This window comes from Ochotona princeps, chromosome 13, assembly GCF_030435755.1.
Source record: "Ochotona princeps isolate mOchPri1 chromosome 13, mOchPri1.hap1, whole genome shotgun sequence".
Lineage (NCBI taxonomy): Eukaryota > Metazoa > Chordata > Mammalia > Lagomorpha > Ochotonidae > Ochotona > Ochotona princeps.
In genome coordinates this window covers 49,581,969-49,602,902 of record NC_080844.1, presented here as the reverse complement: position 1 = coordinate 49,602,902, position 20,934 = coordinate 49,581,969, and the positions used below count along the sequence as shown (strand labels likewise).

Sequence of the window (20,934 nt, the reverse complement as noted above, 5' to 3'; positions counted from 1 at the left end):
AGGAGGGAAGGGAGAGGAGGGGGGAGGAGAGGACAGGAGGGGAGGGCAGGAGAAGGAAAGAGAGAGGAGGGAAGAGGAGGGAAGGAGAGAGGAGGGAAGAGGAGAGGAGGGAAGGGGATGGGGGAGTGGAGGGGAGAGGGGGGAAAAGAACAGAAGGGGAGAGAAGAGGATAGAAGGGAAGGGGGAGAAAGAGGGAGGAGAGGAGAGACCATTGCAAGTGATGTTATGGCCACTAGATGTCTTCTGAACCTGACCCTAAGCAGCCTTGCTACGCTGCAGGAGTGCTGGGGACCTAAAAACTCTACTCCTTACCTTCCGTTTGTTGGTAGGATTGACGTAGAGGTAACTGAGGACAGTCTTCAAACCCACTTTATCATTCAGCTTTTCATAGGTGGTACCATAATCCGTTGACCTGCAGATGAGGGAGAAAAGAAGGAGAAAGACTGTTTTACTGATTGAGGGGAAACCAAGGCTCTCCCTCAACCAGCAGCTTATCCCCAAATCATAGGAGAGCTTGATAGTGTCAGAGCAATTAGACGAATGCATCTTCTTACTACCTAAGCTTGCTGCCCTTTGCCCCTGTCCCTTCTCAGAGACCTACGTTTTTGCCCTTTGGGAAGTTGCACAGTGAAAGGAGCTGCTGGAGACAGCCTGCCTCCCACAGGACCCAACCCTCCTGTGTTGTATGGCTCTTTAAAGGGGCACAGACGCCTGTGTGAGGTCATTCTCTACAGGAAAGATACCACACAGTTTCTGGAAGTCCCCAAGCTTAAGGCAAGAGGGTCCTTGGTCAGAGAAAAAGTGACCAAGAACTTGCGAGGCCTGTTGGCCCAAAGAGGTCAAACCATGCAGAGACCTGGATGTTGGACATAAAACAATGATCAAGTGCATCCAGGACAAAAGATCAACACTGAACTGTTTCCAGAGATTTATCATCCCAGTTACAGAGCTGGCTACCTGCTGCCCCTCTGACTCCAATTTCCAATAGACTGACCTTATGCTGAAGGAATGATCAACGCTCAGAAAACAAAGGCAGTCTGTCCCCTGGCTTTTTCCCTTTCCATCTACTCTTCCACGGTGGATGAGAGAGATGCACCAATCAGTAGTATTTAAGACTCCGACTCCATGTGACCAAGCCTCAGCTTCCTGCCCCACACATGCTTTCTTCCCTTTTCAGTTCAACATTGTCACTCTCAGCTCTTCTTCCTGTTATCACCCACCTCACTTAGATTCACAACACTTTTTTCGCTCAGATTCTGAAAGGGCAGAAGTCAAATTACTTTCACCAAAAGCAACTGAGTTTGTGACATTCCATTTCAATCTCAGTTTCCACTTCTAGCTCTGGCCTCTGCTTGGCTTTGGGCATCTTCCTTCTCTTGAGCCTTCTAACCCTAATCTGCTTCTTCATCGTGCTCTATCTTAGCTTTAGAAGCACAGTAGTAAAATGACACAGTGACTTTTTAAGAGTTATTTTCAACCACAACTAAATTCCTTGTCCCCAGACCTAGCTGAATCACTCACTTTCATTTTCTCCATTCAACTTCAGTAGCCCCCTTCTTAGGGCTACTCATCTCCCATCTGAATAAGGATGATTTTTCCCATCTTTATGCCCCAAATACACTGGGAGTGTCCTGACAGAATCCTGAGGGATTTCTTCATGTTTTGTCCTCCCTCAGCCCCGCAAAATACAATGAAAGCTCCTTGTCCACAAGAAGCTTCACAGTACACCACAATAAAAGGAAATAATATGAACTTTAGGTGTAGAAAAATTTGCTTTATTCTGAGCTTCAGTTCTGTGGTTCCATAGTCAGGTGCAAATAACTTAATCTGAGGGTGCCTCAAGGTTCTGATCTGAAAAATGGGGATAATTTAATCTCACAAGAAATATGTAAGGTAGCAAAACCATAACCATGGGAAACAGCCTAACAGTATTCAGGCATAGCAATGCAATTAAAAAAAAAAAAAAAAAGATAAGAATCAACAGGAGTTCTTTCCTTTCCCCCAATGCCCAGAATAAGGCTTTACTTACTATGCATACTCCATATGTTTCCTGTATAAGCAAATGTCAGTATTTCAAATCCCTCCGTGGGGTACTGGCTTCTCACAGAATTGGATGAGATAATTTTAATAATCAACATGCCCCCACCCTTGCCAAAGCTGAGTTCTTATCCTCTGGCTCCCATCCACCCCTGATGCTGAAGCTCTTGTAATCATACCAAATCTTTCTCGTTGCCTTTATCTCTCGAACCCAGCTCAGTCCCCAAGTCTTAATAATTCTGCCTCCTTAATATCTTAGGTCCTTAGCACTTTCATGCAAATGTTATGGCTTATGCATCACAACTTTTACAATAGTCCTCTAGTTGGAAACTCTTCTTGCAAGCTTCCCTCCATAGCTACCCATCATCCGTGCTCTTATCTGGTTATATTTCAACTCCCATATTTACTCACCTCACTTCATGTAGTAGTAAATACTTAACATCTTCATACAGTTACGCTGCATCTTCCAACTCTGTCTTATGAGATCTTTTTTCAACCTCCCTTTGTTAACCCATTTCTAGTCACTTGTCACTCTGCCCTTTTTCTCATCAGACTCCATAAATTTCATGAGGCCATCCATTTCCATTACCCTCCATGCCTAAGCACAACACTGTCTGTCTCAACTACACATCCCCCAGTTCCTCTGCTAGGTAAATTCCTCCCAGCCTTTAACACTAATCCAGTAGGACCTTTTTTCCAACTTCATCACGTCTGTTGTGTTTTTATACCACTTTCTGAAAGTGCTTTTTTTTTTTATTTGAGCATTTGTCCTACTGTTTGGCTTGTGCCATCTTAAATCTTGACTCCTCTTCTTTGACCTTCTCTATGAAAAAAAAAAAAAGCATAATTTCTTAAAATAGGCCCAATGCCTTAAACCCACACTATGATTTTTGTGTTTTCTGTTTTTTATTTCTGAGAATGAATGAATTAGATTGTTTAAATCCCTTCACAACTTTTAACTAACTGCTAATGTCTCATGGCAACACAACACATAGCCATATACAGAAAACACACTTGGTGCTTGTGGTACTAATGCAGACTGAAAAGGTTTAGCAGTGTCTCATGCCACAGAAGGACCTGTAACACTCAGATTAGAATTAAAGCTAAATGACTGGTCATCCCGAGTAGCTCTGGGGCAGAGAACAGACAGACCATGATCTCTAAAGGAGGTACACACTTTTTATTAGTACAAGTAAAATATCTTACGGAATGATGTACTTATTGGTTCTAGACCTTCTAAGGCATAAAAACAGCTTGGTGTGAGGAAAGAATATTGAACTTTGAGTCCAAAATTCCAGAAACTGGGCTGATGATGAAATGCACTCAAAATTGTTACCATGGACAAATCACTTCTCTCAGTCTATTAGAGAAAAAAATAAAACTTATTTTGCCACTTGAGAAAATGGTAAGACAGATTTTACTCACAATGGCTGCAATAAACACATGGCTGATGCCATGGAGTTTTGCAGAAGGGGAGGAAGAATTAACTGCAAATACAACCATGAGAAGCACAGATTTAGAGTCAAAGAACATGTTCAGTATATGGAAAATGGGAGTAGAGAGTACTTCTTAGCTAAACAGGATTCTTGCAAAATTCCGTGCTATAGTGATCAAGTATCACCTAGGCAACAGTGTTGGACTTTTATCACTTAGCAAGAGTCTGACTTAGCTGGGTTTCTGCTAAAATGGGGATCCTGAGAATCAGCCTATGATTGGAGCCCATTCCAGAAGATACAGCAGAGCCCAATTAAAATTTGGTCAAGGAGACAATTTTGTCAAGCCACCTTTCTCTCATCAACATGAGAAGTTTAATTCATATTATCACAAGGCTCCTTCTGGACCTTAGAGTTTATTTTTCTACCCACACAGCACTAAGCTGTTTACTAACTAGCAACTTCCCCATACTATCTATAACAAACATCTTATGAAAGCTCAATTCTCAGGGCTCCCTGCATAACTGATGTCACAACAAACTTCTTTCCAGAATCCAAATAGCTCTCATCAAAGGCAGTGTGCTTAGCACCATGCATGACCCCTCTGTGCAAGCTGCATGACAGATTCACACTGAATTTGCTGTTTTCCAAATGGAGCAGCTCAGAACAGAGGCTTCCCAATAAAGGATGCTCTGCATTTTGGCCTCCTCTGCACTTCTAGCACTTTCTACTCATCCAGTTCGACAGAAACAACTCTTGCTCACTGAAGACACCCCAAGCAGCCAGACCCAAAGCTGCCATAGATCATCTCCTTGCCAGCACCGACACCACATACCGCCTTGACCACTGTGTGTTGAGGACCAACTTGGCCTGGAATGAGGGGCAGATGGCAGAGAGGTCTTGGCCCCACTGCCAAGGACAGCTGTGCCTGCAGAACTCGCCTGTACAAGAAAGCAAATCATTGTCTACCTGTGGCTCCGGACATCTGCCAGGCAGTTAATTTAGAGGAAGCAGGCACATTTCAGCGATTTTGAAGCTACTTTGTGAAACTTTGATGCTAGGTTTGTAAAACTGAGCTTCAGATTGCTGGAACCACGGGCCATGCCCTGAGCACCTGCCAGGGGCCTGGAGGTATGCCAGGAACCATTCTGAATTGCTCAGTGCACATAGCTAACCTGAAAGGTGACATGTGAGCAGTACAGCCACAGAGCTCTGGCTCCTGTCCTTGGCTTCAGTACCTGAAGCTCCATGCGCTGATGCGTGTGTCTGCTTACACTTCTGCTTCGTTCTTTTTAAATTAATTATCACTAGCACCCCTCCCAAAAATAACAGAACGAGGTGCCAAACATATGATCACTACTAGATTTAGCGATTATCTGGGTTTATTAGTAAAATACATTAAACGCATTTCCATAAATGTTGTCACACAGAATATACAAAAGTATGTTAAAGAGTTTATGGGACAGAAATAAAAGATGTTTATGTTGCTATTAAAAAAAACTGCAAATCCATTTTTCAAAATATACGTTGTCCATGAACTTTTCAGAGACTTCCTCATATGCACATTGTTCAAAATTTTTGCAAACAAAATAAACTTACCTTTTAATTGCATTTTCCATGAGCTTTTGAAACCCATACATATTCTGCACATATATATTTTACCCTGCATTGAGCTCTTGTGCTTTATCCATATTGACACACCAAACCACCAATCATTCATGTTCACTGCTGCACAGCTTTTCTGTTTATAAATAAACCATCATTTTACTTTTTAACCACTTATAAATATTTTGATCCATTTTTTTTCTTCTAAAATCTACCATTCTAAATATTCGCACAATTATTTTTAGAGCTTATCATGCATCAAGGGGGGGGGTGTCTTTTTGTTTTTGTTTTTGTTTTGTTTTTTTCTGGGAAAACATTTTCATGTGGAATTCTTCTGTTGCACCCTATGCACAACTCCCCCTTTGCTGATTACTGACAGCACTTTCCCCACCGTGGCTCAACCTCCAAAGGTACACTCATCGTTGGCTCCACCAGCTGCCCACAGACCTACTCATCACCAGGCCATGTCTGCCAGTTCTTCTCACTCATACCATTCTCCACGCAGACTGGCAAAACTCTTTACTGTCCCAAATGTTCTGGATCTGTTGTAGTACATTGACCCCTGAGCTTGTGTCTCATCTCACAGGCATTTGGGAGACCCCATTGTGGATTGGTACATTCTTTTTATTTTTTAAAGGCTTTTTTTTTCTTACAAAGTCAGATATACAGAGAGGAGGAAAGACTGAGAGAAAGATCTTCCATCCAACGGTTCACTCCCCAAGTGACTGCAATGGCCAGTGCTGTGCTGATCCGAAGCCAGGAGCCAGGAACTTCCTCCAGGTTTCCCACACGGGTGCAGGGTCCCAAAACTTTGGGTCGTCCTTGACTGCCTTCCCAGGCCACAAGCAGGGAGCTGGATGGGAAGTGGAGCTGCCAGGATTAGAACCAGTGCCCAAATGGGATCCCGGCAAGTTCAAGGCAAGGACTTTAGCCGCCAAGCCACCGCACTGGGCTCAAAGGATTGGTACATTCTTAGATGAGCACTGTAGCCTGACCTACCTTCCCTCTAGTTGGTTCTCTGAAGGCCACTCTCCCAATGACAATAACAGGAGGCGAGGTATAAACACGGTGATTATGGCATACTTTTTTATCCACCCAGAAACCTCCCACTTCTCTCATGAACATAATAGGCTGGTGACAAGCAGCATATGGGCAGCTATTTTAAAAGTATAAGAACAGAAAAGAAAAATCTCCAGCCAACGCAGCCTCCCATTAGAGTTAAGATACAGCTCAGCAGCCCAACTCCCAGTGCCACATTCCTGCCACAAGTGAGATGCTCTGAAAGACACCTGGCCCACTCCTGTGGGGCCCCCCAGATGTTCCGGATGGCTGGCCACACTGCAGTCCTCATCATCGGTCCCTCATTTATCCTGAGCACCTTATCCCTTTTCCTGTCTCTCATCCAGTGTTCTGCTAAACTTAGGAGTCCTTATCCATTGTACTTCTTACTTGTTAGGTTTTAATGAATTCTTAACATAATACACACAGCTCTACCAATCATGCCATCCCCTGGGCAGCAAGCACTGTGCTTTGTTTCTCCTTGCTAGCCATTTATGAGTGATAACAGTCCACAGTGGCATTTACATGTAGTAAATATATCAGGTTTCCTACCTACAGATGATCCCTGACTTATGATGGTTCCATTTTCAACGTTATGAGAAACATGACAATGCTGTGGAGGCAACACAACAATGATGTCGACACCATCATTGGAATTCTGAATTTGAATCTTTTCCTGAGTTAATGGCCTGGTACTTTCTAGCAAAGTTAGGCAGCAGTAGTAAGCACAGTTCACGGTCAATCTCACAATTACGAGGGTAAACAACTGACTCTCACTACTGGTTCTCGAGCATGGTGTTTCATATTTCCCATCCAATCCTGTCATTAAAATCCCCATCTGGTTCTCCTGGTCTAGAGCAAGAAATGCATTTTGAATTACAGTATTTTCAACCCACAATGATTCTGTTGGTGGGCAGCCCCATCATACACAGAGGAACTTCTGCATTGAACTAGGCACCTGTAATGGCTGTAACTTAAAAACACGGCAAACAAAATTATGCGCATGAAGAGATATGGCTGGGTCAAAGTGTAACTGTGCTTGCAGGAGCAGGGGGTTTGCAATTTTGTGGTCACTACTCTAGTGACTGCAACATCCGCCTCTTTGTCCCACCACTAACAACGCACCCTCCCCATTCCAAGTCCCACTGTTTTCTCCAATATTTGTGATACCCTAACTCACCACTCCCTTCCTGACTACCACGTCTCTAAGCCAAATGCCTGCCTGAGCATAGCCCTTCAGACTCTGCCACTTACCCTCTCTTTTTCCCACTCTTTCCTGGCTGGCCAGTGACCAGATTGCATGGTTTTTGTCACAGAGTTCCAGAGCTGCCTACAATGTGAAGACTCTTGTTACAACTCCAGCCCACACCTCCTCTGCATTTGTTCCAGCAGCGCCTAGGAATTTCCCTTTAATCTCTAAACATGCATATGTGCTTTTGCTCTATTCAGCAACTGCTAAAAGCTTTTTAAGAGAAAAATAATTTAAAAAAAAAAAACTCTAGAAGTAAGGAGCAGGGCTGTAAGCGGAGGGAACCAGAACACTGGTGTAGTACAAAGACAATTAGGGCCAGAACAAGCTGTGTTATCCTTTTACCTCCGAATCTCAGCTCAGAAAACAGGGTTGGAGGAGTGAGGTTCAGTGAAGAGTAAGAAGACGTCAAGCCTAGCATCTGATAAAAACTCCTGCTCCACAAATGCTTACAGCTGTCATGTTTATAAATGTCTTAAGTTGTATTATCCTTAAGGGGAGTCAGTTTGTTTGCTGTCCCTTGATTTATATTCTTTATATTTAATGGGGTTTTAGGCACATAGATGCTCAATAAGTCCTTAGAGACTCCTTTGCCACCCTTTCCGATGGTCACCATGAAACTACTACATGGCCCAGCTTCCTGGGGAATCAAAAGATAACAACATTTCCAAGTTTCAGGACTTAACAAACACTCGGGAACCATTCCCCTGGGTGCTTTTCATAGGAGAGTCAACAATGACAGCCTGGGACAAGCAGGGGTTCTGGCTTGTGGTGAACCACAGCCTGTTCCAAGGTCAGGGTCAGAGTTTCCAAGGCACAGCTTTGTGATAGAAAATCATTGATATTCCCTCTGGCCCATTCCACTACTCATCCTAGGGCCAGTGCCCAAAGCCACTTTAATTTGCTTCTCCGCAATGGCAGAGGCCCAGTCTGACCACAAATGACCAGTCATATAACTAATTTCAGACCTCAGGCCAAAAGCAAGTGATTTAAATAGTTTCAAGCTCCAAATGGAACTGTTCCCATCCTCTGCTTCAGGAAAAGGGTGGTGGGGAGCCATGGGCAGGCTGATGCTCAAACAGAGGCTCCTGGGGCCCTCAGGGGATTCTTGCTATCTTACTACACAGCCATATTATCTAGACTCATAAAAAGAGGCACAAAGATGCAGGATAATTAATTCATCAATGCCCCTCTCTCCCTGCAGCCATCTGAATGAGAGCCATCCCAGGATTCTCAATCAGAAAACTGGAGGGTAGAGTCATTCAACATTCATGGTTTAGGTCAGATAAACTTTGGGCCTGACAGTAGCAGCATCCCAGGACCCAAGTCAAACAGGACAGAGGATGTCATGTGGGGATAGACAAGGAAGGAGACTGTTGCTCTACGCACATTCATGTTCACAGAAGAATCTCGTGTTTGCACAACGGCATTGTTGCATTGCTGTAGTTTGGATTAAAAACGTCAAAAGAACCCACCCTATCAATTAAGAAGCCCATATGTGCCATACAGTAAAGAAGGAAATAAGCAAGGGGTGGCCCTGAGCAGGTATGGCATTGTGAAATCCCCAGTAGCTTCAGTTGTGTGAGGAAAACAAAACTGTTGCAGGCAATTCAACACAAAAGGTGACCGCCACCTCGAATCTTGTCTCACATAAAAAGAATTTTCATGTGGACAATTTGAGTGTGCAAAGTAAGATTAATTTCAGAGACAGACCTCCTATCACACTGACAGAAGGGGGCTCCCAAGAGAAGAAAGACACAAGAAAACGGTCTTTTAAGCACGATTTTAAGAGAAAACAAATTAGAAGAGCAGTTATATGTACAAGCCGTAATTCTAACCCCAGTTTACTCAGAACAAGGCCTTCAGGATGGTAGGTAGGTCTGGCAGGTGCTTCCCATTCTCAACATCAGCTGAAATCTCAGGCCCAATCTCCTTGCTTCTTCATGATAAAAATTCAGAGATGAAAGTTGACACTTTGATCTGGTCAAAGATCAGTGAGGCTTCCAGACCTTTTTCTAATTTCATGATAAAAGTGGTACTCAGGAGGTAGATTCACATCCCGATAGTGGCTCAACCTAGCAGCCGTTTCTTAAGGTAAAACCAGAAGCCTAGAGGAACTCCTCTTCCCAAAGGAGGCAAAGACAGGAGAGAAGCAATATTTTATATTTTCAGAAGGTAACTTCACCAGGGCACAGATACCCTAATTACCTATTATCCCATCTGATGCCTCACAAATCATCAGAACCACATACACAGATTACACTCACAAACTTTTGAGCATCCTTAAAGAATAAGGTAAACATCAAGACCTAGTAAAGTTTCCTACACATAATATTAAATGATAATAATTCCTACTGAATAGTAATAAAGAATATGCACACTTTATCCAGCTGCAAAAAATAATTGCATTTCCATTAAGTTTATAAATGTACATAAAAAATCTGGAGGGAAATAGAAAGAACAAAAGCTACTTTGGGCTAGGGAACTGGAGTAGGTGTACAGTGAGTATAAGGTCCTGAGTAATGTTGACATATTTTAAAAGAAACATATTCACATATCACATACGTAGTTACAAATCACAGCAACACAATGACTGTCACCATGTAGTCTCAACACAGATAAGTAAATTAACACTTCTGTAAGGAAACCCAATTTCAGACAAGCATCTGCATTCAGAAGAGCCAACTAAGCTGATCATAACAGGATTCATTTCAGAGTCAAGCAGATTTGGTTTCAAATCCAACCCAGGAAACCCCCAGGTTCATTATGAAAGTTTTGTGCTTCATAGCCACTAGATGTGGCTATCAACCTTGCTTCAGTTAGATTTGAACCTTCTGTAGCCTTCATATCAGGAATCTCTCCTCACTGCCCACTGTTGGCAAACCCTACAGTAAATCCAGCTCTCTGGACAAACATCAGCCACATTAGAGTTGTACAAGCACCAGTGGGTTGGCCAATGCCAGCCTATCCACACCATACCAGTGGGAAGCCACCAAAAGGTGCCTGGGAGGATGGAAGGATTCTACACATAATCAAAAATAGCCTCCAGCAGGTAGCAAACCCTTACAAATTGAAGCCTAAGGAAAACAGACTCAACTTTTCTCAGTAACTTTTCCCGGGGGGAAAAAAAATAATGAGACTCACACTAGAAGCTTTCAGACACTTTTAGCAAAGCATTTCTGCTTGGGGAGAAGATGTTCATCATCTTCTTTAAAATTACATAGTGCCAGTGACGTATGAGACCTCTGCACACATGCAGAAACTTCCAAGATGAAATGAGCAGCTGTCTGGGGAAGAGAGGGAACGAACGCAGAGCTTCCAGACCATTCCCCTAAAGTTGGAATCCTCTTCATTTTTTTTTTTAAGTTATTCCTTCTTGGTGACCATAGGACGCACCCAGTTCTTGCATGAACTCCTTTACTGGCTAGTAAGGCTCTCTCTCTCTGGAGCAGGGAGTCCTTGAAGCATTCACCTCCCCCAGGGAGCCTTTCATCTTCCTTCACATGGGATACCTAGCACACAGCACTTGTCACTGTCACAGAATGTTGGCACACACCATGTCTGCTGCTCTTTTGCACCATGATGTAAATTTCTCTACTTGAGCTTATTTTCCCCGAGATGAGGAACTACCACAGAATCACTTTAACATTTCAAACACGCTGAATGTGGTATTTATTCAAACTGAGGAAATGAATCCCGGACTCAATCATAATGAGGCAAGTTTCCCTTCTGAATATGAAAATGTGCTGTGTAGAGAGGCCCTCCTGTCATGGGAGGGCCAGGTCTACCAGCTGCCTTACTGGTTAATCGGGGGAAAGAGAAGACTAAGGTTTTTCAATCTCTGATACCTCCCAGGTCAAGAAGAAACACTGAGAGTTAACTGCAGCTCACCATGTGGCACTCTCCTACTAAGGTCACCTCATCTCCTGGACCAAGAAGTCTGACCTTCACAGCACCATTTTAACCATCATCCTACTGAACTCTGCAGCCTGCACTCCAAACAGTTTGACAACAAATTAGAACTTTAGGGCATGAAAAACAGCCCTAGGATGTTTCTTAGGCTTTCCTTTGAAAGGCCAAGCAGGAGACAGCAATCAGTTTGACTTTGGATTTCTTCTCCAATCACAGAAAGGTCTTTAAACTATCACTGTGGTCCAAAAACGAACTGCAAGGAAGCAGTCACCAAGCCCAGGTAATATGGTCTCACTCAGCGAAAATTCTCTCAGTCTCGGGCAAAAGAAATGCCACACCTCAGGCTCTGTTAAAAGATGAAAGCACTGATGATGTAATGCTAGAAAGTACTTAAAAACATAGAAAAGATAATTGTGGATCACAGGCATCACCTATAGCCGCGCCACACAGAGAAAAAGCCAGTAACATTTCAGTATACATTCTTTAAGTTTATAAACAGATCGGGTCCTGCTTTTCCAGCTAATTTTGAAAAACATTTCACTATGCCATTAGGCAGTTTTCAAAAATCTCATTTTAAAAGTCTTGCAACAGCCCAGTGTATATTTATACATTATTTGATTTAATTACCTTCTTTGGACAGTTGATCAGTTTCCAGCCAAATTTGTCTATTAAATAACTGTAATGTGTATTGTTGTATATAAATCTTAGTATTTGTTTCTTTGGAATAGATTCATGTAAGTGCAATGACCAGTTCAAAGGGTAAAAATTATCATTAAGGCTCTTATTATAAACTTCCAAATGAAAATATTCTGGCTGATCTACACTTCCACTTAAAATGCACATAAGCACTGGTTTCATGCACTCTTGCTAACACCGTGTTTTATCATTTTGAAGCTCCTGGACATTGGGGCTCTAAACTACGCAAAGGACATAGGCATTGATAAAATTCTTACGAAAATTTGTAAGACTCACAGTGTGTTTTACAATCAGCATTCCATATCTTTAACAGTGGCCGATTTCTTATGTTTTTACAAGTCAGGACTTACGCTTTTAAAGCTATTGTGGATCCCCCAAATTAATCCACATGTGTTACCTCTAGCAATATTTGTCATATTAAAAGTTACATCTGAAAATATTGTAAAGCAGTAACTCATTTTAAAATAACAGCAGCCATAGCATGCTCATATAAATAACTAATTTTATGAAACACAACTATAATTTCCAAAACAAAAGCTAATTAAACGAAATGACTGACATTGTTATACTTATTTTGTAGGGATGTGACGATTTTCAATATTTGACTTTATAGAAGACAGCCAGATTTACCTATCTGTTTCTGCATTCAGTCTGTTATGATAAAACACATGTTACTGGTTTCTGGAAAACTCTACCATACACTGTCATGAGAACAAAATATTTCATCACTATTCAGAATCAATATTGACTTCCCCAACATCCTGGAAGGCTCTCCGTGTTCCTGGACCATACCTTGCAAACAACTGCTATAGGGTACACAATTATAAGGACCCCCCAAAAAACAATTTTCAAATAATTTTTTAATGAAGTTTGAGAAATTCTCACAACTGTTCCATCACTTCATTACCCCTTTTCCATCAGAGCCTTTAAAGTTCACCAACAGCCTCTTCCATCAAGTTCTCACATCCAACCCTGCCTGTCAAGAATCCTTCCTCCCCCTGCTTACCCACTACTTTCATATCAGTGCAGCACAATTCAGCTTAGACCCTCTGGTTGCATATAGTCTCTTTTTCCACCAAAACTATGTTTCTTGATGTCGGGGGTCAAGACTTCAGTACACACTTGGACTCAGTAATTAACTTTCCAGATGAGTGCCACCCTAAATCACGGTGGTGGCTGAATCACTAAACTTTGTATAATCACTGAGTCTTTGTCATAGACCTAGGGAAATAAAGACTCAGAGAAATTCATAGGCTAAGCAAATGACAATGCTCAAACTTGAACATACATCCCATATGCTCTCCTGCAATACCCGGTTCATTGTTCATACCTGGTCAGTATTCATTGAACATCTGTTCCTCAAGAAATCACCTGATAGGAGTTTCACTGACTCCTCTATTTGGGGAAGTTCCCAGGGCATTCCCCATGAGAAGGCAATAATGAATTTAAAAGGAGAGTGTTTGAAAGTCGCAATTCAGTTGGAATGCCTGTTCTTACTAGTGACACCAGGAATCTTGCCTAACCCGTTCCTCTGCGTCAGCTTCCCCATGTCCACCATGGGCATTATAATTTCTTCTTTTTAATTTATTTGAAAAGCAGAGTTACAGAGAGGCAGAAATGGAGAGTCTTCGACCCACTGGTTCTCTCCCTAATGAGCACGATGGCTGGGACTATGCCAGGCTGAAGCCAGGAGGTCAGAACTTTCAGATCTCCCATGTGGCTTCAAGGCCCCCAAGAACTTGGGCCATCTTCTACTGATTTTCTGAGTGCATTAAGAGGGATGAGAGGTGGAACAATTAGGTCTTGAACTGACATCCATACAGGATGCCAATGCTGTGAGTAGTAGCTTTTACCTGCTTTAACACCAGCTCCCATGGGTATAATAATTTCCACCAGAAAATAGTATTGGAACTATTCAGTGAAAAATGACCCAAAAAAGAAACAATGTAGGTTTTTTATATTCTCTTTATCCCCTCACTTCCACCCCAGAAAACAAAAAGGACTTCACAGTATGAACACAGACTCTTCCTATAGTCTGGGCAATCTGACTAATGAACAGGAAAACATTTTGTCTCAGTTGCCTGAATCTGGAGTCTTTGGAACATGGATGCCACAGAAGCCCAGGCCATAAGTAGATAGACAGAATAGCCATTCTTACCAAAGGGCATGCACTGCCAACACCTACAAGATCCTCCCAGGCCTTGGCTTCATTCCCTACAGCCTACCATCTTCAACATGCAGTGCCATTCCTTAAGCCCATGTACTCCAAGTACTGGAATGCAGCACTGATCCTAGAATAGCAGGGAGAGCTCTGCCTGGCAAGCCACTTAGGTAGCCAGAGTCTCGGCTGGAACAAAGCGCCTCTCAGCCAGTTAACAAGCCCAGGGACCATCCACAACACGATCCCATCAACTGCCCCCAGGGGCTCATACTTAAGCACCTATGGGTTTTGGCTTGCTGGGTTTCCAAAATCTTGTTTTTACACACACTTATTTCCAATCAAAAACAGCTTGATTACTCTCTTCCTATGAGAGTAATGAGAGATTTGGAAGCAATGAGTTTGCAAGTCCCTGCCATGCTCAACATTCTGTGCACCTGATCAGGCTCCAAAAGGTAGCTGACTGCTTCCAACAGGCAGCTTGGTGCTCCAAGGATACACATTTGTCCCCACTGAAGAGCTCTTTAGGTCCTGCAATTGCCTAAGCTGGTGCTGTTATTTTTGGAAGGGTCTGAAGGTAGGCAAGCCTACAGATAACTGAATCCAGGTGTCAGTATGACACTGTCTAAAAGAATTATAGGATATTGGATAAGCAAGAATAGTTATTAAAACAAAAACTTCATAAGTAACTGCTAGAAGCCAAGATTGAGATATGTCAACTAAACGCAAAAGCTGGGCCACCAGCAAATGATTAGCAAGATGAGAAAACACCTGGGTGGAACTACGATACAGTCCTCTTAGAGAGTGGTTAGGGAGAGGTGTGCAGACAGGAACAGTGAGTAGAAAAGGGGATTCAAGAATAATAACAGCTAAAACTCTGGGAGGACAAAGAGTGTACTATTTTCCTAATGCCTGCTCCCTGGCACGTTACAACAATGCATCAATACCTTCACAAAATTAATACAGTACACACCAAGAGATGCACTGAAGTTTGTCACATGATGAATAAGTAAATGAAAGGAATACATGAGTAAGAATTAACTAGATTAAACTCAGTATATAATTGCGTGGTAACGTGCCTAAGCTTTGATGTCGGGGCATGCTTACAAACTTGGCTCCACCCCTTACTAGCTGTGAGTTCTAAGATAGGTCACTTGATCTCTTTGAACTTTTCTCATTCAAGGACAGGCACTTGGTCTAGCAGTTAAGATGCCTGGCAAGACTCCTGCATCCCATACCAGAGTACCCTGGTTCAAGCCTCTATTCTGCTTCTAGCTGATGTGCTCTCAGAGCCAGTAGGCTCTGGCTCAGGGGGCTGAGTGCCTGTCACTCGCACAGAATACCTCAACTGAGTTTCCAGCTCCATGGTTCATCCCATATTGGCCCCAGATGCTAAAAGTATTTGAAGAACAAGCTAGTATATGGGAGCTAGCATTTATTCTGTGTGTGTGCGTATGTGTTTGTCCACCTCTCAGAATACAACCAAAAAATACATTTTGTTCTGTCATTTATAAAATGAGCAAATCTAAGTCCTTCGACAGTGTTTGATAATTTCAGGAGGAAATGCACACAAAGCATTTTTTACACTGTCAGGCGTATTGTAGGATTCTAATAAATGGTAGGAATTACTAGCAGAATGATGGTGATGAGGACAATGACAACATTTACTAGCGAGAGAGATCAGAGAAAAGGAGAGATGACTTAACAGAGAAAGTAGACCTTGAAGACAAGGCTAAGTATTCCAAAGCCAAAGAAAAGGCAACATGCAAGTCCAAAGGTTTGAACTCCAATAAAAAATGACAGTGTTTTGAGACTATAATCAGGGGAATTATCCAATCCAAATAAAATGCCCTTACACAGGCAAGAGAAAGCAAGTGTAGAAAGCAGCATTAAACTACGAAGAGGATCTTGAGTATTTGCTAAAGAGCTTCCGTTCATCTTCCAAGAAGCAGAGCCTCAATGTTTCTTGGCCAAGGTAGGAATATGAAGTCTGTTTGGAAAAGACCAATCTGTTAATGACGTAGAGATGAGGGTTTGGTGAAAAGTGCTCTCTCACAAGTAGACAGACTTGGGAAAAAAATCCACCTTGCTAGGCAGGATGACAGTAGAGAGAAGGAACACAATGACTTCACTGGAAGAGAGGAAAGAGTAGGAAGAAGAAACAACTGAAAGATACCAACCCAGAATTCCTGAAAGAACATTACCATTGATCAAGACAAGGGCACTGCCAAAGGCACAGCAAACCCTGGCCTGCAGGGGTGCTCTGGAGGAGACAACTCAGCACAGCCTCCTCTCACTGAAAGAATAACGGCCCAGGCTTCTGTGTTGCACACCAACAAGTGGCTGACCATCCCAGTAGCAGTAAACAAAGTCTGGACAAGGTCATGGACATCACAGACAATGTAAAGAGAATGCTAACCGAAGGCTGAGACTAGAAAATCCCACGCATGCTTTCTGTTTTGAATGTTAGCATTAGGATAATGGTAAGACATCCAAGAGATTTGGTTGATGAAATGAAATGACTTTGGACAACTAGAGTTCTCTGCCCCTGTGTAACCTCTATCTAGGAATGTAATTCACTTCTCCTCCATTACCTGACCTACTTTGCAAAAGCAGCAGAAAGCTAAATATTTGTCATTTTCTGGGTTATCGACATTGGCCGTGCAATTCATCAGAGGTGCAAAACCATAAAAAAAAGTTAGACGAGGCTTTCTAAAAATGAAAAATGTTAGGCTGTTTCTATATAAAGCACTTGAATGTAGATGGGAAAAGCTGGCATGGATGTTCCACTGGTTTGGGTCCCTGACATTTGTTGCTACCTCTTCTGTGCCGGGTCTGGACAGGGTCTATTTGTAATGCTACTGAAACAAATCTAGAATTCTATAAAACTGGATTTCCCTTTTATCTGGCAAATCTATTCATTTTAATGTGCTAATACTTAAACTCACAGTAAAGAATCATATTCCAAATGCATATTTTTTCTGAAATACTCCATTTGTATAACATAAAACATGCTTACATTTGTAGAAAGCTGATGTTTCATTTTTTGACCCTGAAATCAATCAGCAGATGTTTAGCAAATGCCTGTGGTGTGAATGGTGCTAGCCTTGATGTTAGCAAGCATAGCAAATCTTGGAAACAGAGTAAACAGACATTCTGACTGCAGGACACAGGGAGTGTAGGAGTAGGAAGGCATTTTAGAGATTATGTGCCTGGGGGTAGCTAACTATAACATCAGGCACCAACATTTCAGTGACTTAACATGATATTACATATTTGTCACTCATGTGGCCCTAGTCCGATATGGGAAAACAGGGAAATGAAGAGTAAAGGAAGGGCTCTGTTCCTGGCAGTGCCTCAAAGACTTTCACACCAGGTTTCTGCTGTCCTCTTGGTCTTGGGAAATTTGAAGCAAATCAGTGGAAGAGAAAACACATGAGCATGAAGAATGGCTGGGTACAGAAGTGGCATCTATCATTTCCAGCCATTTTCCATGGACTAGAGTTGGAACACAGGCTGACCAATGCAGCCTAGTTGTTTGCCTGGATACACGGGAAGCGGGTTTAGTGAACACCCAATCCCTCTCTGCCACAGGAATGTAATACTATAGCTCCAGAACGCTGAAACTAGCATTTTGTCTTAACAATAAGAGGCAGAGTAACTAATGACTTCTTGTCCCCAAGAACATCCTAAGTTGAGAGGCCCATGCAAAGCAAAGGAACTGTGCCTTCCTGAGTAGCAACTGTTCTTTCTTTTGCCAAATGTGTATACAGTGTCCATAACTTGTCTGGTAATGTTCAGAACACCACACTGAAAGGAAACAAATCAGCCATGTGTTGGACACTTTCCACCAAGCAAATTGTTTTTACTTTTTGCTGATATTTGGAATAAAGAAAACAGGCTCAGAGAGCCAACTGTCTCCACATGGCAAAGTGGGTGTTGGAAGGGTCTTCTTGACCACAAAGCTCATACGTTATGCTGGTGCACAGGAAACACATCAAAGAACCAGAGATACTGGAGGCCTTCGGGCAAGCCATCTCAACCAACTCCAGGCAGTCTCCCTAAAGCATCAGGGCATAAATAAGCAGGCATGGACATTTAGTACTCTATCTTCTATCTTCACTAGAATGGATGAGTTGGATTAAATATGAGTTGTCAGTAGAGGATGCAGATGTCTGATCAAGTGTTCTCGGAAGCTGACTTTGGGCATGATTCGCTGCTCAAACTCAAGGAGCAAGCAGAATGTTTTCAAGGTATCCATTCCCATGACTACCCAATAGCTGCTCCACCTGCAAGGAGGACTAAGTTTTGCATCCACAGGGGACAAAGCAAAACTTTCTCTCTAGCCTCTGTCACTGACCTCTAAAATTGTTCTTCCATTCTAACATCTAGTAAAGTCACATCTATGTTTTCCTTAACAATGGTATATTGATAGCTTCAGCTATCTGTGAATTGCCTTTGGAAGCATCTCACATCTGCAAAGAACTACTCTTAACTGATGAATACTCTGGGATGGGATTTGAGTAGCTTCCCACCTCAAAAATATTCCCCCAAAGTGTCAGGGCCAAACATTCTATTTGGAATTAATTTATTTGTATTAAGCAAAATACATTTTTCTAGAATCACTATTGCAAAAGCCTACACCCAGGGTGAGGTATAATATGTTCAATGTCTTTGAGCAAATTATTTATTAGACAAATATTTTTAGAAGGTCAGAGACCTAGGAGGTGAAAAATATCACAGACACACAGATTTCTTCCACTTCTACAAGAGTCTCTCTAAAAGACTAAATCACAACCAGACTGGAGTGTCATGGCTGTGAGACTCTCAAGGGTGGGTGAGTAGCTCAGCTTTACATCTTAAACAAACTTAGCTGCTTTTAATCAGTATCACTCTATGGATATTGATGGTTTGCAACTCAGCATTCCAGAGTTCAGACTTTAGTTTTAGCCTATCACATCCTCCAAATACTATTCTCTATAATTACAGTCATTCTTTCAGCTGCTCTAAACCAGGGGCTAGCGAACTTTTTCAGTGCAGGGCCAGGTAGCAACTATTTTAGTCAACCCTACCAATGGAGCACAAATGCAGCAATATACCCCAATAGGTAAACAAATGAGTATATCTAAGGTCCAGCAAAAATTTATGCATATTTGGGGCTGGTGTGATGCCTCAACAAGCTAATCATCCTCCTTAAAGCACCAACATCCCAGATGGGCACTGGTTCACATCCCAGTGGCTCCAATTCCCATCCAGCTCCCTGCTTGTGGCCTGGGATAGCATCGGAGGAAGGCCCAAAGCCTTGGCACCCTGCACCTACATGGGAGATCCAGTAGAAGCTTCTGGTTCCTGCCTTCGGATCACCTCAACTCTGACTATTGTAGCCATTCGCAGAGCGAACCAGTGAATGAAAGATCAATCTCTCACTCCCTCCCTTCTCTCTCTCTCTCTCTCTCACTCTGTCTTTCCAATAAAAATAAATCTTAAAAAATTAAATTCTCACATTCATTTTTATTTTGAGGTATGCTTATATACTATTCTTTTTATTCTATTCAATAATTTAAAAGTGTGAAATAACTTGTAAGCTAGTAAGTTGTATATAAACAAGAGCCAGGCAAGATTTGACCTGTGACACACAATGTACTGATTCCACACTCAGTCTCTGCCCATCTGCCCCCTTCATTCTATGGGCTTCATTGCCTCTTGGACCACACAACTGATTTTGCTGAAATAATAATGTCACCTATCAACTTTCTCCTTAGACCATTCTGACCTATTTCTTCTTTGAGTTGCCACTTACTTCAACTGCCTCAGTCCCCATCTTACCATTTGCCCTTGGTGGCTGGCTTGTTCACCTGAAATTCAACAAAACAATGCCAAACTGTGATATTCTTCATGGCTTAAAACATTTGAAACTCAAGGGTGGTCATATTGTGGCTTAGTGAGCTCTACATGCATGGTGCCTAAGCTAAGTCTCTTCAAGAATGGCATGGGAAGCGTCCACCATTTTATTTCCTTTGCTGTAAGACTAAGATGGAGGGGCCGAAATTGTGACATGGCACGTAAACCCACCGTCTGCAATGTCAGCATCCCATATAGGCACTAGCTCGACTCCCACCTGCTCCACTTCTGACCATGTCCCTGCTAATGCACCTTGGAAAGCAGTAGAAGATGGTCCACGAGTTTGAGCCCCTGGACACACATAGGAATCCCAGAAGTTCCTGGATCCTGGCTTTGGCCTGGCCCAGCCAGCCCCAACATAATCCAGCTGTATTTCTCTAATTCCAATTTTCCAATAAATATTTTTTAAAAACCACCAAAGAAGAGGTTTCTGTCTTGCTAGGAAAGGAACTCACATCTCCAGCAGAATGACAGATGTACAAAATCCAGCTGGTCAATGTAATCTGCCCAGGCCCATGTGGCTATCACATGTTTCCTACAGCAACAGTTCATACCTAAGTTTGAAAGCGGCAGCACTAAAAATTCATGGAGTCTAGACCCAAGAAAAATGGACTCTACCTAAGCAGAAGTGGAAGATTATAATTATATATATATATATATATGTGTGTGTGTGTGTGTGTATGCATATATAGAATTACATTCACACACATATATTTTATTTTATATATAATTAATTCCATTATATATTTTATATATAATTTCTATATAATTTTATAATATGTATGTATACGCATACATATTTTAAATTTAACTATATATACTACATAAAATATATATTTATATATAAATATATAAAGAGACATCATCTTCTCTAACACATTTTC

The 20,934-nt window shown here is 42.1% G+C and overlaps 1 protein-coding gene across 2 annotated transcripts in view; it reads right to left on the bottom strand.

Annotated features, from left to right (window-relative positions):
- The window catches only part of SORCS3 (sortilin related VPS10 domain containing receptor 3), a 567,293-nt gene that overhangs the window by 316,042 nt on the left and 230,317 nt on the right, over nt 1–20,934 (bottom strand). Inside the window, exons 1-2 of one of the 2 annotated variants that reach the window (XM_058671671.1) lie at nt 3,463–3,592; nt 313–412 (exon numbers count right to left, since the gene is read on the bottom strand). In XM_058671671.1, the coding sequence (XP_058527654.1) occupies nt 313–412; nt 3,463–3,494 (132 nt within the window). In that variant the 5' untranslated portion in view covers nt 3,495–3,592. Of the gene's footprint in view, nt 1–312; nt 413–3,462; nt 3,593–20,934 lie in introns of those variants that run through there. The other variant, XM_004580224.4, reaches the window with a different exon arrangement.